Here is a 14042-nt window from a genome sequence, read left to right on the forward strand (position 1 = left end):
GTTGGTTGCAGTTTGCAGCAACGCTGTGAGTCTGACATCTTGGCCTTACTGAGTCAGACAGCAGCTCATGGGCAGTAAGACTGGACTGATGAATATTGTATGCAAAGTTGACTGAAAATGTTCCTTTACACTATAAGCATTAGGCTGCACTCTGCATGTTTGTGTAGTATTGTGCCTCCATGGGAAACTTTTCCGCTCACCCTCCATGTCAGTACTGAAAGTGGACTTTACGCTCATACTACAATAAAACCGCACGTGAAATACTGGAACATTTTCAGGAAGTGGATTCATTGTGAAGGTTGACATTCATGCAGACAGATAAGATAACCCTGACCCACATTTTGACCAGTCTAATTAGGTCTATCAGCACATACATATAATATACTCACACGTTGTCCTACAACTGATGAACAGTTGTACAGAAATATTACACTTTTCCCTCACTACTTTCAGTTAAAATTTATAGCTACTAGCTACATTTCAAATCAACATTTTATGAAACATATGATCAGTTTATATGGTCAGTTGCTACAGATCAAAATATCAAAAGTACAAAAGACCAATGACAACATGAAAGTACGGCTTACATATTAACACATCATTATATAAGTGACATTTTGAATTCAGGACTTCTGCTTGTAACAGAGTATTTTTAGTCTGTGGCATTGCTGCTTCTTTACTTAACTAAATAATTTGAGTACAGTCCTTCTTCCACCTTCTTCTGGATCAGTGTGACCTGTGTACCCAAGACTGACTGATCAACCCAGTTATGTAATAACCGTGTGCACAGGAACAAAGAATTTAAGGTATTTCAGGTGTGTCATATTATAAAGAACATGACATAAAATGATAAATGGCCATTGTGAGTTTGTATGTGTGTGTGTTGTGTGTTTGTGTGTGTGTGTGTGAGCATGCATGTGCAGGAGTGCATGTGCGAAGAGGCAGGCAGACATGCTGACTGACAGTAGAAAGAGGATTTTCAGTCTGTTACCCAGTGAGAGGCTAATCCTGAGCCACTGTCCCCATCTCTCTCTCTCTCTCTCTCTCTCTCTCTCTCTCTGATCCCATCTCTGTTCTTCAGTCTGCTCTCACTCTGCAGATTGAGCTTCTCTGGACTGAGCTGCAGGAAACAAACGGGCCCTTCGCTGCCTCCGCTCTTCAGGCAAACCTCAGGTGAGTAGCACACTCTCCTTGCTCACCTCTCGGCTCTTATGATCGCATGCTTCCCCTGGAGGTGTAAAATGACTGTCACAGCAGCAGCTTATGCTGACTTTCAGACATCATCCAGTTGTTTTTGATCAAACTAGCGGCATCGACCTCACCCTGAAAAAAGTAGGATATTCTGAAACAAGGCAATGCATTTATATTGTTATATTGTCACTGAGTTTGCATATAGAGCTAATCAGGATCGAATTCATTTTCAATGTTTTAATCATCTGTAGTAGAACTGAAGCTTTGTTTCCCAGCATGTTTGCACACACCAAGAGAACAAAAGCTGCCTCAGCCTTTTTTTTTTACCAGCTCCATGGGTGCACATTTACAGCACACTGTATAGGCTACACAGCAGCCTCCTGCATTAGGGCCTCTTAATCTGCCTGATATTAACAAGGACCAGCCACCTGCCAACAACTGGTTGCTGTAATGTGTTCCTCTATCAAAGCTGCAGCTGTGTCTCATACACCTGAGACTGATTTTCTTATTCAAAATACCAAAGAACATGTTGTAAAATGTCTTTCCTCATTTCAGGAAAGGTGAAAGGGTTCAGGTACCTCTCCTCATTGCTTTCCCTCTTCCTTTAATCCTCCAGTCTCTGATGGGAATCCCTCTAGTTCTACCTTTTCCACTCTTGTTCTTTTAAGTGTCCTTTCTCAGTGGCCTTAATGTGACCCTGAACACACCCTTTTCTGCCCCTCACCCTCCTCTTGCTCCTTCTCCTTTGCAAGTCTTTCTATCCATTTACCTTGTGCGTATTTTTTCCACAGCTCCTCTCAAACTCAGTGTTTTTTTTTCCCTCTCTTTATTCGACGCCTCCTCACCGCCTGCCCACTCTCTGTCTCTATTTTCTTCCTGTTTGGCTTGTGTAATCTCAGATGACCGTCCCAGGATGTCAGAAAGGATCATGTGTTGTTCAGGGCTGATGCCAACTCTAAACTGGCACAACAGCTTAACCTCACTGACTGCTACTATCAATACTCTGTGCGTGTGTGCATGTGCATGTGTGTGTGTGTGAGAGGTGACTTTGTGAAACAGAATTTCCATTTGTATTATGGGTACTGAACAAAAATACAGCAACATCTCATAGAATTGCTCTAATACTGATTTATATTGCAGTTTTAATGCTATGTGTATTTTTCCACTGTAAGCCTTAAATAACAGAGAAAAGAGCTAATTAACTGTCCTTTGCATGATGTGATTGGCAGTTCTGATATTTGATTGATACGATCAGACTGACATGCGTTAGAAGGGGCCATGACACATAATATTAATATGGTGGTATCAGTATCCAATCACAAAATCATTTGATCACCTGGGCTGCTGGTTCACCCAGGCTGACCAATCAGACAGCTTCTGTCTGCTTCTAGAATAATCTGACCAGGCAGACTGCAGGAGTATCTCTTCTTAAGCATTTGATAGCTTAATGCAATTAGTAGTTTTGTCTCAGTATGTTCTTGTGAAGAGGCGTGTTAATACATCCGAATGTAAATTTAAGATGACTGTTGAACAATATGGAAAATACAGCTGTGACAAACTCCCTCTTTAAAGTCTAAAGAGAAATACACACTCCTGTTATAACGCTGTACAACAAATCCTCTTCTCAGATACGTTTAGATTGCTGTCTTTCTGCTCTCCTCTGTGCTTGTGGCCAGTCTGAGTTTAATAATCTGATTCCCAACTATCTGAATGTCGTCTGTGACATTCAGGCAAGATGCTGCAGTGAAGTTCAGGCTTTAACCAGTAGCTCATTAGCATGCTACAAAGGAGGAATTAACATAAACACATAACCTGACATATATAGTGAGACTGTAACCAACTGTTTCCAGAATCACTGTGAATACCTACACTGTGCTATGAGGTGGAAAACCCAGTAACAGAACTTTCACACAAGATGTAACAGATATAAAAGTGTAATTTGATTGACAGCCAGCAGTAACCTTACTCATTGTCATTCACTAAAACAGACACGCATGACATCTTTGATGGTACATTACCTTTGCCCTCTGACCTTTCACCAGGTAATAACCCAGACCACGTAACCATGGCGAACTCTTTCACCCGTATGATGTCTGGCCGTAACACGGCCGTGATGTTTGCCAGCATAGGGGCTGGCACACTGGCATCTGGATACCTCCTCAGTGACAGCACTGCTGCAGCCGAGAGGAAGAGGCTGTATCCACCCAGGTACATGTGTGTGAGTGTGTATGTGTGTATTTCTGAAGTGTGTCAACCAAATGGCAAATATTATTGTTTCCATCAAAGGAAACATTAAGGCAGCTGATCAATTACTAATTAGTTACTAATGTAAACTGTAGACTGTAGACTGAGGTTTCCAAACCTCCTGCTCATACAAATCAAACCAAACACTTTCATGATAATGCTTGAGCTTATTGAGACACAGTGCATGCTATACATGCAAGAAACTCCCTGTTTCAAAACTGCTTACAGCTGAATTTCAACAAGACTGTTTCTGTCGCCAGAGAGATGCATCTGTCACTGTATAATTTCTTGGCAAAGCCTCCCTCATGAATCATGTTTCAGATGTGGTTAATCATCTCATGTCAGATGGGCTGACGAGATGATTAACCGACAAAATAAAAGGGTAATGTAAGTATTTGTATTTGTATTGAATAAATTGACTAGAACTTAATGTTTTATGTAGAAGGAGACAAACTAGACTAACTGCTCTACTAGTCATGAAACTTGTTCGTCCAAACACTAAGTTAGTTGTTGAAAACTTTCTACAGTGCTGATTTCCCTGACCTGAGGAAGCACAACAACTGCATGGCAGCAGCCCTGACCCCGACCATTTATGGACGCCTGAGGGACAGGATGACCCCCAACAACTGGACCGTGGACCAATGCATCCAGACTGGGGTGGACAACCCTGGGCACCCTTTCATCAAGACTGTAGGAATGGTAGCTGGGGATGAGGAGAGCTATGAGGTTGGAGTCAGTGTTGTTGCATCTTCTTGTTGTGCCTTCAGTTCTGAAATGAGGAAAAGTGAGTGTTTGATTTGTCCCATCAGGTGTTTGCTGAGCTCTTTGACCCTGTGATCAAGGACAGGCACAATGGCTATGACCCTCGAACAATGAAGCACCCAACTGACCTGGATGCCTCCAAGGTTGCACTCTTCTCGCCTTTGTCCTCTGCATCACATGGTGTTATCCACCCATCAGTTCCTGTGTTTACACATATAGTGACCTAGTACATTCTCCTCAGATCACCTCGGGAATGTTTGATGAGCGTTACGTGTTGTCAACTCGTGTACGCACCGGCCGTAGCATCCGTGGACTGAGCCTGCCCCCTGCGTGCACTCGCTCCGAGCGCCGTGAAGTGGAGCGTGTGGTTGTGACAGCTCTGTCCGGCCTGAGGGGAGACCTGGCTGGTCGCTACTACAGCCTGGGAGAGATGTCCGACAGAGAGCAACAACAGCTTATTGATGTTAGTGCACAATCGCACACACTCCAACACACTCAGACACAAGGATGGTTTCTGTACTGCTTTGTTTGATGACCTTTGCCATCTTCTGTCCCTTTACTGGCCAATCAGGAGCACTTCCTGTTTGATAAACCTGTGTCACCACTGCTCACTGCAGCTGGGATGGCCAGAGATTGGCCTGATGCTCGTGGGATCTGGTAAGACTAGGAGGAAGTCAGGCTAGAAGAAGAACTGATGTTTTTGTATCTTAGAGAACCTGTGTAGGCTGTAGTCACTGCATAGTTAACTAGAGTGCTTATAGACAGTTTTTGGAGAGAATAGAATAATCCCTTCTTTGGATGAAAGGGATATGCCTCATTCATGGGCTCACTCATCGGTTTGTGCTGGAGTCAAGTGGATTATTATTTTAGAAAGCCAGTAAAAGAAACACAAATAGGACAGCTGTGATTTTGGGATGGTCTTCCTTCCATAACTTCTTTTTAGAAACATAGCAGTGTCTCATTTGATGACATTTACTGACTTGTTAGATACGATTTATGGTAGATACATAATTAGCAAGGATTTGAGAATACAATCTAACGGATACCATTATGCACCACCACTGTACAGTTGGACCAGTATGGCTGGAGAGGAGTGAATTTTACAGCAGAATTGGATTAAACTATTTTTCTGTAAAATTATGTAAAAAGAGATTATGTGGAAAACACTGTGGCCCCATTGCTGGTGGCTTAAAATCACCAAAAAACAAAACGCAGATGCCTTCATGGACCGTGACTGGCCTGACACTAGAGACGTTTTCACTGCTGACTGTGATTGAAAATATGTTTTCCTTTCAAGTGATTCAACTGCACCAGCAGACATATTACCATGAACATCAAAACCCAGCTTTGACTTGGAGTCTAATTCTGCCCTCCTGGTTGTCTCAGGCACAACAATGAGAAGAACTTCTTAATCTGGATCAATGAGGAGGACCACACAAGGATCATATCCATGGAGAAAGGAGGAAACATGAAGAGAGTGTTTGAAAGGTTCTGCAGAGGTCTTAAGCAGGTGTGCATGTCTCTGTGCAGTCTTACAGCAGTACAGTCCAGTTTTTAAAACAACCTCAGTCATTCCTATCCAGTTGAAGTAGTTAATCCATGCAGTTTATCTAAAGTACTGTAAAGGACTGAAATCACTGCCTACAAAACTGCATTCATTGACAAAGACCTCAATTAGATCTGGATTTAGAAAACTTTAATGTATATTATGGATAGACAAAGGCCGACATGATGAAGGAGGGATTAATAAAGATCCGTAAGGAAGGAACTGGGATGATGGGATGAGGGTAGAAGGATGAAGGGATCAGGGGATGAAGGGTGAGGGATGAAGGGATGAGAGTCAAGGGATGAGGGGATGAAGGGTGAAGGATGGAGGGATGAGGGTAGAGGGATGAAGGGGTAAAGGGAAGAGGGATGAGGGGATGAAGGGAGAAATCAGGGTTGTGGATGGATGGATGGAGGAATGCAATGATGGACCAGTGTGTGCTGAGGCAGGAAGACAGGAGGAAAACAGGGGAGTTGAGACTTTGGGTGGGGAAGCTGTCTTGTTATGTGCTTGAATTTGCTTGAAAAACAAGTTTTCTTGCAACTTTGAGGTGGAGCATCTAATCCAGGAGAGGGGTTGGGAGTTCATGTGGAATGAGCGTCTGGGCTACATCCTCACCTGCCCCTCTAACCTCGGCACTGGGCTCAGGGCTGGTGTGCATATTCGCCTGCCCATCCTCAGCAGGGTAATGTAGGACACACACTGACCGGCACACACTTGCAACGCAAACTATCTCCGTATTACAGTTTTCATGTCTGAAAATGATTTTGTGATCCAGGACCCTCGCTTCAAAAAGATCTTGGAAAACCTGAGGCTACAGAAGAGAGGCACAGGAGGTGTCGACACTGCTGCTACTGGAGACACCGTTGACATCTCTAATCTCGACCGTCTGGGCAAGTCAGAGGTAAACACTGGAAGAGGGAGGTAGTAGCTGAAGTAAAAGTAGAAAAGAGCAGCAGGCAAAGAGAGAAAGAGTCAGACAGAGGAGTGCAGACTTCCCAACAGGTGTGCGCTGTGAATAACCGTACCCCCCTGCTGTTCTTTAATCTGTAATCCAGGCAGGGATGTGGCAGTTGAGGTTAAAAGACTTCTGCTTCCTGAGTTGAGCCTTTCATGCTGCACTTTCACACAGGCTGCCATGAAGGCCCCCAACAGGCGCAACCAATCAAAGGTTGTTAAAGGTCACAGACGGTTAAGGTCAGGGTAATGTTTGTGGTTAAAGTCTAGCAAGAGCAGAGAAAGTTCTAGTAGAGGTTACACAAAGAGAATTTCAGAGAATTTACACTTGAAGACAATTTATGAACGAAAGAAGGTCACCAGTTCTCAACTAATAGTGCTAGTGTAGGAGTGCTTGGTTATAATGATATTTTAATGGTATTTCAGGTTGACCAGAAGCACACACACTTTTGTAAAGCTTTAAGTTCAAACAAACATGTGCAGTGGAATAGGACGAAACAGTTGCTTTAACTGTCCACTTTTGATGTCCAAAAAGACAAAAAAGGACCTGCACACTGCCATCTTGTTCTCATTTCTTCTTTTATTCTTCATGGACACGACAGCGTTTCAACCACAAATGGTCTTCTTCACTTGAAATCCACTCAATACTAGTGGAGAATCACTGAGTCAAGTAATTATTAGGACCATAGTAGATCATGTGCGTGGATATGGTAGAATTCAAACATAACCTGAAACTGTGCAGCAACTTTGTAGCTACATAATGAGCATGACACTAGTTGCTATGTACCCACAGGTGGAGCTGGTGCAATTAGTGATCGACGGTGTAAACTACCTAATTGAATGTGAGAAGAGGCTGGAGAGGGGGCAGGACATCAAAATCCCCTCCCCCATCCCTCCATTCAGGAAGTGAGCATCACCTCTGCTGGGGATCCTGGTGTAGAGCAGGTGCTCCAACCGCTGGTGGCTAAACTCAAGGCATACAAGGCATTCGTTGCATGTATACCTCTGTACTGACTTATATGCACAACAAATTCGTGACATGTTCATGAATTCTAAGCACAATAAAGTCTCTTGACCTTGACAATTTTTGGTGGTATTAAATATTGAAGGAGTGGTTCTGAAACTTATTTCTTGAAAATTAATAGGTCAAGGTTAAATTATGCAATGCCTCATAAAAAAAACAAACATTAGAGGAAAGGCCAAAACATGCTTCTATGTTTTTTTTTTCTTTTCTACTCCATTAATCATCTCAGGTCCCCCCACATTTATCTTGTGAACCTCTGGAGGGGGGCCCACCCCTTGGTTTGGAACCACTGGATTTAAGGACTAAACTAAAGCATTTTTATAGAGTAGTATAACTAACTATACATGTGATCAACAAGATATTAGATTGGGAATAGCGACCATAAAACCAGTAAACAAAACAGGATAATAAAACACATCTAGGTCAAACAAAAAAGAGAGCACACAAAGTACAGGACACACTCACACTCTCACTCAGACCTGACCTTTCACTGCTCTGCTAGTTCCTTGTCTTGCTCAGACAGAGATGTTGTTATCGGAACATGGCTGACTGCCAGACTTAATAAGATGAAGCTATATTGGACAATAAAGCCACGACCTTTGTGACTCTATAATTAAGTGCTGAACTCCTGCTTGTCCTACACTATGAGTCACAAATAAGAGTATAACTGCTATTACTGCAGCGAGTTCATCTTCTGATGATCAGATTTTGTTGTGGAAAAAAAACCCCATCAGGATGAAAAAGTGCCAAAAAGATGGCTTACTCCTCAGCAGCTGGTGGTTAACCTGGCGTTCAGACCTCACCTGCATCCTATACAAGGCCTTTAATCCAGGGGTAACAGGCCAAGCTCATTACTGACAGACACCAGACAGGCCAAACAGAGGTGGCTGCTTAATACAGTAACACATCCACTTTGATCTTATTTTACATGCTCAGGCGAGAAGAAGTGGGGATTATACTTAATAAACAAAGGCACCCTGCCATGAGAAATTAGTGTTCTAATTATTTGGGAGAATGGCTCTTTTAAATCCTGCTGATCAGAAAGTCTGTGTCGCTCGTCCTTTTCTGGCAGCAGATTAATGACGCAGATCTATTAATGCTATTAGAGATCTACACTAAAGAGCTCAGAAACTGTGTGTGTATGAGTGTGTGTTAGCGAACACTTCATGCTGCAGTCACTGCATTCTGAAGGAGGCCAGGATTCATTTGATGGATGCTAAAATTGGATTTTCTGAGCAGGGGTAGTGAATAGCCTAATCATAGTTAGCAAAGCAGCTATGAACATTGATTAGTTACACATTTATATCTCTAGGCGGGGCGGCTTCAGTCTCAGCTTCACCACATGCAGCTGAAGAGTTTCGGGTAAATATCTTGCACAAATACAGGACAAACATGCAGTTTCAACACTGGTTAAGCAAACTCTTATTAACATTGGAATTCCTTTGAAAGGGGATTAATGATGTATGCGTGGGACTGTAAAGAGCCATCAACATGTACAGTAAATAATCAGCATTAAAGATTATATATGGCTGGAGGACACTCCCCACATGTGAACTGCCCATGCAGGTACTACACCAACGTGGTGAGACTATAAAACACACAGGGAAGTGGATATTGCTCATTTGACATCAGAGGTCTGACACGTTTTCAGTTCCGTGCACTTTCCCATTTAATCAAAGGGTCAAAATGAGGTTGTGTGTATCTTTGGCGTTCATCTGCATCTTGCTGCCAGCAGGTAAGAGCAAGAAGGATGAGTAATCAACACAGAAATGAACACAGAAAGTGACTTTATTTTTGTTGGCTTTTGTGAGCATTTTGCACTCTCTTTTGTCAGCAGTGTCTGGGCTAAGGTGTTTCACCTGCTGGGGGGCAAACCCCGGCACCTGCGATCAGATATGGTCCTGTCCTCACCATTTTGACCGCTGTGCCACCACCATTGGTGAGATTAATTTGCTACCACACGTGGCTTTAATGTCATGCTTTCTAAATAGTGTAATTTTCCTTTTTCCTCACATGATCTTTGCTGTTGCTTCAGTAAAAGTTAGTACAGCCATAGCAAACCTTACGACAACATAGTCTGAGGCTCTGTTTCAGGTAATTTAAGAGAACCTTTTCTGTCCTTCTCTGTTGCAGTTGCTGAAAATCTGATCACCAAACAATGCATGAGAAGTGATATGTGCGATAGAATTTATTCCAATGGTGTCAGATGCTGTGCTGAAGACATGTGTAACGGAGCAAAACACACCAGAGTCTTTCTCCCTCTCCTTCTGGCACCCTTAGCCATCATTAAAATCTTCATCTGAAACTTAACATCCTCATTTTTACATTCTCATACGGTGCTTTAAGAGTTCACAAGTGGAGGAGGCAAACTGGTAATCAGTTGTGATCTTTGAAATATATTTGGAGCCCATGAAGCCTTTGAAGCCTAAAATGTTAAATCCTGGTGGACTATTTCAAAGAGTTTGCTTTTTGCACTGTATCTCTGTAATTATTCCAATGTTTACATGTATAGTATAATTTTCTCTTACTTCTAACTTACATCCACATTTTGGAGATACTGTATATTTTTGAACATTTGTATACTGTATATAGCATTTACCAAATATAAACTGGTTTTATAAAATAAATATCAATTTCTTCAAAGTGGTGATGACAATTTGTTGACTTTTGCTCATAATTAAACATATTTTCCTTGAATTTGCATGTGGTGCTACAAACCTTTTTGCTAGCTTTTAATAAAATCGAAAATCCTACAAAAAGAAAACAAAAAACATAACTACATTCATTTAAAAAACTTGAGCAACTTGTTGGAATAATACTTCCATTACATGTATCAATGTAGTTAATGAAACCAGGCAGTAGAGGGCAGTACAGGAGAAATCACAAGGTGGCGCACAAACTCCTGAGAGTTACCAAGTCCATCGCTGCTGGTATGTGTGCATCAATTCTCACAGTTTCATGTCTAATATCATTTCAGAGGTTCACAAGCTGATTTCACTTTCATAGCTTATTTTTGGGAATTTCTTACATAAAATATGTTTTTAAGGAGTAAGTACTAAAGTACTTATTCTGAATAATTTCCTCTTGAAAATAATCCATTATTGATCGATTGATGTGATTATGTGAGCAGTGTTTACTTCAAACTTAGGCAGAGCCCTGATTTAGGAACATATGCATGTAAAATCAAGTAACTGGGATGTAATCATAACCTTATTATTAGTATCACCCTAGTACAAAATAATAGCTATGACTGATGTAAAGTAACAGAATACTACATAAAAAGCTGCAGGCCAATTCGTTAAAGTTTACAGGCCAATGGCAGCCACGGGTCACAGTTTGATTTACTGGGGTAATTATATTGCAACTGTATAATTAATGGACATTTTTGAATGTGAAGTCACAGCCAAGAAATTACCAATTGACCTGGTTTGCACCTCTGAAAGAGCAGATCAAGACCACGCCCAGCTGATAATCAGCTCTGAACTCTATTCAAAGTGGTCTATTACACAGCGACTGCATATAAATAAACACACCCTCCTTTGTTTTGTCAGTCTTGAAGTAATGTGGTCTACAAAATAAAAGGCAAAACAAAACAACTGGTGTTTAACCATTGAGCCCTGTGTTAACATTGAACTAATTAGCAACAGCAAATATGTTTGGAAGGAAACATTATGCCGACTGAATGACATTTTCTACTAACATGGTGAGGAAATGAAGCTGCATAAATGTTGGTACTGAACGTATGTTAACTCACAACACATGTCATCTGTTTCCTGCCAAAATAGGTAATCTTACAATGCACTGTCCACTCATAGTGACAACGGCATTATTCATGTTTCCACGGTTATGTTTAGGCACTGGCAGCTCTTCATTAATGTTAGAATAAGAGGATTCCCCTAACCTTCAGCAAAGGGTTTTTGTTGCGTATTCCTAACCACAGTCACAGTCCTGCACTTTACATGACATGCTGCGTTTGATTTACTCAAACAAATGTTGACTCTGAACATAATCCAGGCAGTGACAACGTTTGTCAGCAAAATGCAATTATGAATGCAAATTAGTTATATGGAACATAATTTCTGGGAGACGGGGGTGAACTATTGGATACATATTACCAGCTCCTCTATGGCTGTGTGTAAACTGTATTCATCATAGTAGTAGTTGTAGTAGTAGTCACGGAGGTCATTCTCTGATGTTTGTGGTTAATATTGATTATTGTCATCAATAAAAAACAAACGTCCATACAAAAAAAAAAAACATTTTAAACACCCACAAACCTGTAGTTAATCTGTATGGATAATCTAGGTCAATCAGAGAATCAGTTAAAAATAATCACATTAAAATAGCTGTGCATGAAAAACATTTCCTATGAGTCACTCAATGCAGTCAGCGCAAAAAAGAGCTATTGCACATTAGGATCTCCACCATTGATTACTGTAGATTTAGCTTGATGAGTCATGTTGGAATAAATGTGACAAATGGTTTATTATTGTTATTCTCTATATATAACAGCTGCAAATCCCCAAATGATTCTGGACAGATGCAGCAAAACTACATTTCTAAAGACTGTAAATAACAGGCTCTTGTACATTACAGTAAATCACATAAGCAATGTGTGAACAGTGTACTGTATGTAATTTGTTGTGACACGTTTGCTTTGGGGTCAGATACTGATGTTAATTGGTGAGCAGATTGATCTAATGCTCTCTAAAGGGACAAAAGGGAGATAAAGAGTGTCCATGCTCACTCTTTGACTGTTCTATTCAGTCCATCCTCACAAGAAAAACATCAGTATAAGCCGTCTGTGCAAGCAGGTTATTACAACCCATATTTACGTTCATTGTTAGGCGGTAACCTCTAGTGGCCGTAGTAATTATGACGGGGTCAAAGGAGGAAGTCTGGTGATGCAGCACGAGGAGCTAAACAGATACAGGCCTATTGCCCTGGAGACCAGCACCATGGACCTGCAGAGGCGGAGTGCCCCTGCAGTTCTATTCCCAGCTGTCCACATGTACATGTACACATGCACCACCAGCTTGTTTTCCTTTTTTTCCACCAGTTTTAGAGAGTTTCTTGAGACTTACATAGGATACTGACCACTGTATAAAATGAGTAAAAAACTTCTCTGGTTCATATCAGTTGTGATAGAAGGAGGCTGACCAGAAATTCATGAGTCAAAAAAATGGGCTCAAATCGTACAGTGCACGCACAGCAAACTGTGACCATTAACCGAGTGACGACGAAGGTGCGTCTGTTGATAGTACTCTCCATTCTAACTGTGTAGCATTGTCATTGTACAGAGGAGAGGCTGCCCTCCTCCTTCCAGTAAGAACAAATACTGAATGAAATCTAAAGTCATTATATAATAAACTAAAACAAACAATCATAGACAATATACCAATGGAGAAAAGCTCTTCGGGAAGGGAAAGAGAAAGAAGTAGATGAGGAGTAACAGACTTTTCTCTTTGGGGTGTATTCACCATCCAGTCCAGTGTGAATAAATAAATTAAATAAACATCATTTCCTATTTGTGTTACTTCAGTATTATTCATATAGCGAGAGTGTCTCTTTCTGTAAAGGGTCACATCTCACCCACAAAGGCTCGCGACCCCTTTTGGCCCGACAAGTGACAAACTCATTCCCAGAACACCATCACAGGCCCCTAAAAATACATCACAGAGTATTCACAACTGCTGTGCCCAGTGCTAGAAACAAATAATCAGACTTTATCCCTTTCGATGGCATCCAAAGTGCATTTCATTCTCTAATGAAGACTGAAAATTGCAACACATCGAGCGAAAAAAGACATCCGCTGGTTAATTGAATCATCACGGTTGAGCAGGTTTGAGATTAATTCCACGTAAGGAGAAGATCAAAAGCGAGCCAGTTAAAAAGGATGTCGAGGGGGATAAGAGCAGTGAGGCTTGTGGGATAATCCCATTAAGAGCTGCACATTCATTCAGACTGAGGATCCACAACTGTACAGTACGTAAAAGATTAGGGCTCAACAGCCAGTGATGGAGAGGGGTCACAAACAAACCTGCATTCGCACAGACCTAAAACTTTGTGGTGCATTATGTGCTCTCAGTATTAAGCCTTTTCAATTATGAGTTTGAGCAGTGATCAACCACTATGAAACCCATTTCGGAGTTTGTCTCTGGAACAGATTGGATTACAAGAAAGAAGAAAAAAGCATGAGTCATTGCTTAATACTGATTGCCAAGGACATATTTTAATACACTGGATTATTCATATTTACATTGTACATGTATACACACATGTATCATTGTGGAGTATATCAACGCCGCCCTCTCTGAC

General features: G+C 41.4%; 2 protein-coding genes across 2 annotated transcripts; both read left to right on the forward strand.

Moving 5' to 3' along the window:
• Window positions 1–1074: 1074 nt before the first annotated feature.
• Window positions 1075–7774, forward strand: LOC121606075 (creatine kinase U-type, mitochondrial-like). Its single transcript, XM_041936210.1, has 10 exons — window positions 1075–1173; window positions 3234–3399; window positions 3963–4161; window positions 4245–4340; window positions 4439–4660; window positions 4769–4854; window positions 5584–5707; window positions 6294–6428; window positions 6522–6647; window positions 7494–7774. Exons 2-10 carry the CDS (start codon window positions 3257–3259, stop codon window positions 7608–7610), a joined length of 1248 nt encoding a protein of 415 aa, XP_041792144.1. The 5' UTR covers window positions 1075–1173; window positions 3234–3256; the 3' UTR covers window positions 7611–7774.
• Window positions 7775–9410: 1636 nt separating this feature from the next.
• Window positions 9411–10027, forward strand: LOC121607312 (CD59 glycoprotein-like). The gene is made up of 3 exons (XM_041938086.1): window positions 9411–9459; window positions 9562–9663; window positions 9858–10027. The coding sequence occupies exons 1-3, from the start codon at window positions 9411–9413 to the stop codon at window positions 10025–10027; spliced, it is 321 nt and encodes a 106-aa protein (XP_041794020.1).
• Window positions 10028–14042: the final 4015 nt, after the last annotated feature.

Source organism: Chelmon rostratus, chromosome 5 (assembly GCF_017976325.1).
Source record: "Chelmon rostratus isolate fCheRos1 chromosome 5, fCheRos1.pri, whole genome shotgun sequence".
NCBI lineage: Eukaryota > Metazoa > Chordata > Actinopteri > Chaetodontiformes > Chaetodontidae > Chelmon > Chelmon rostratus.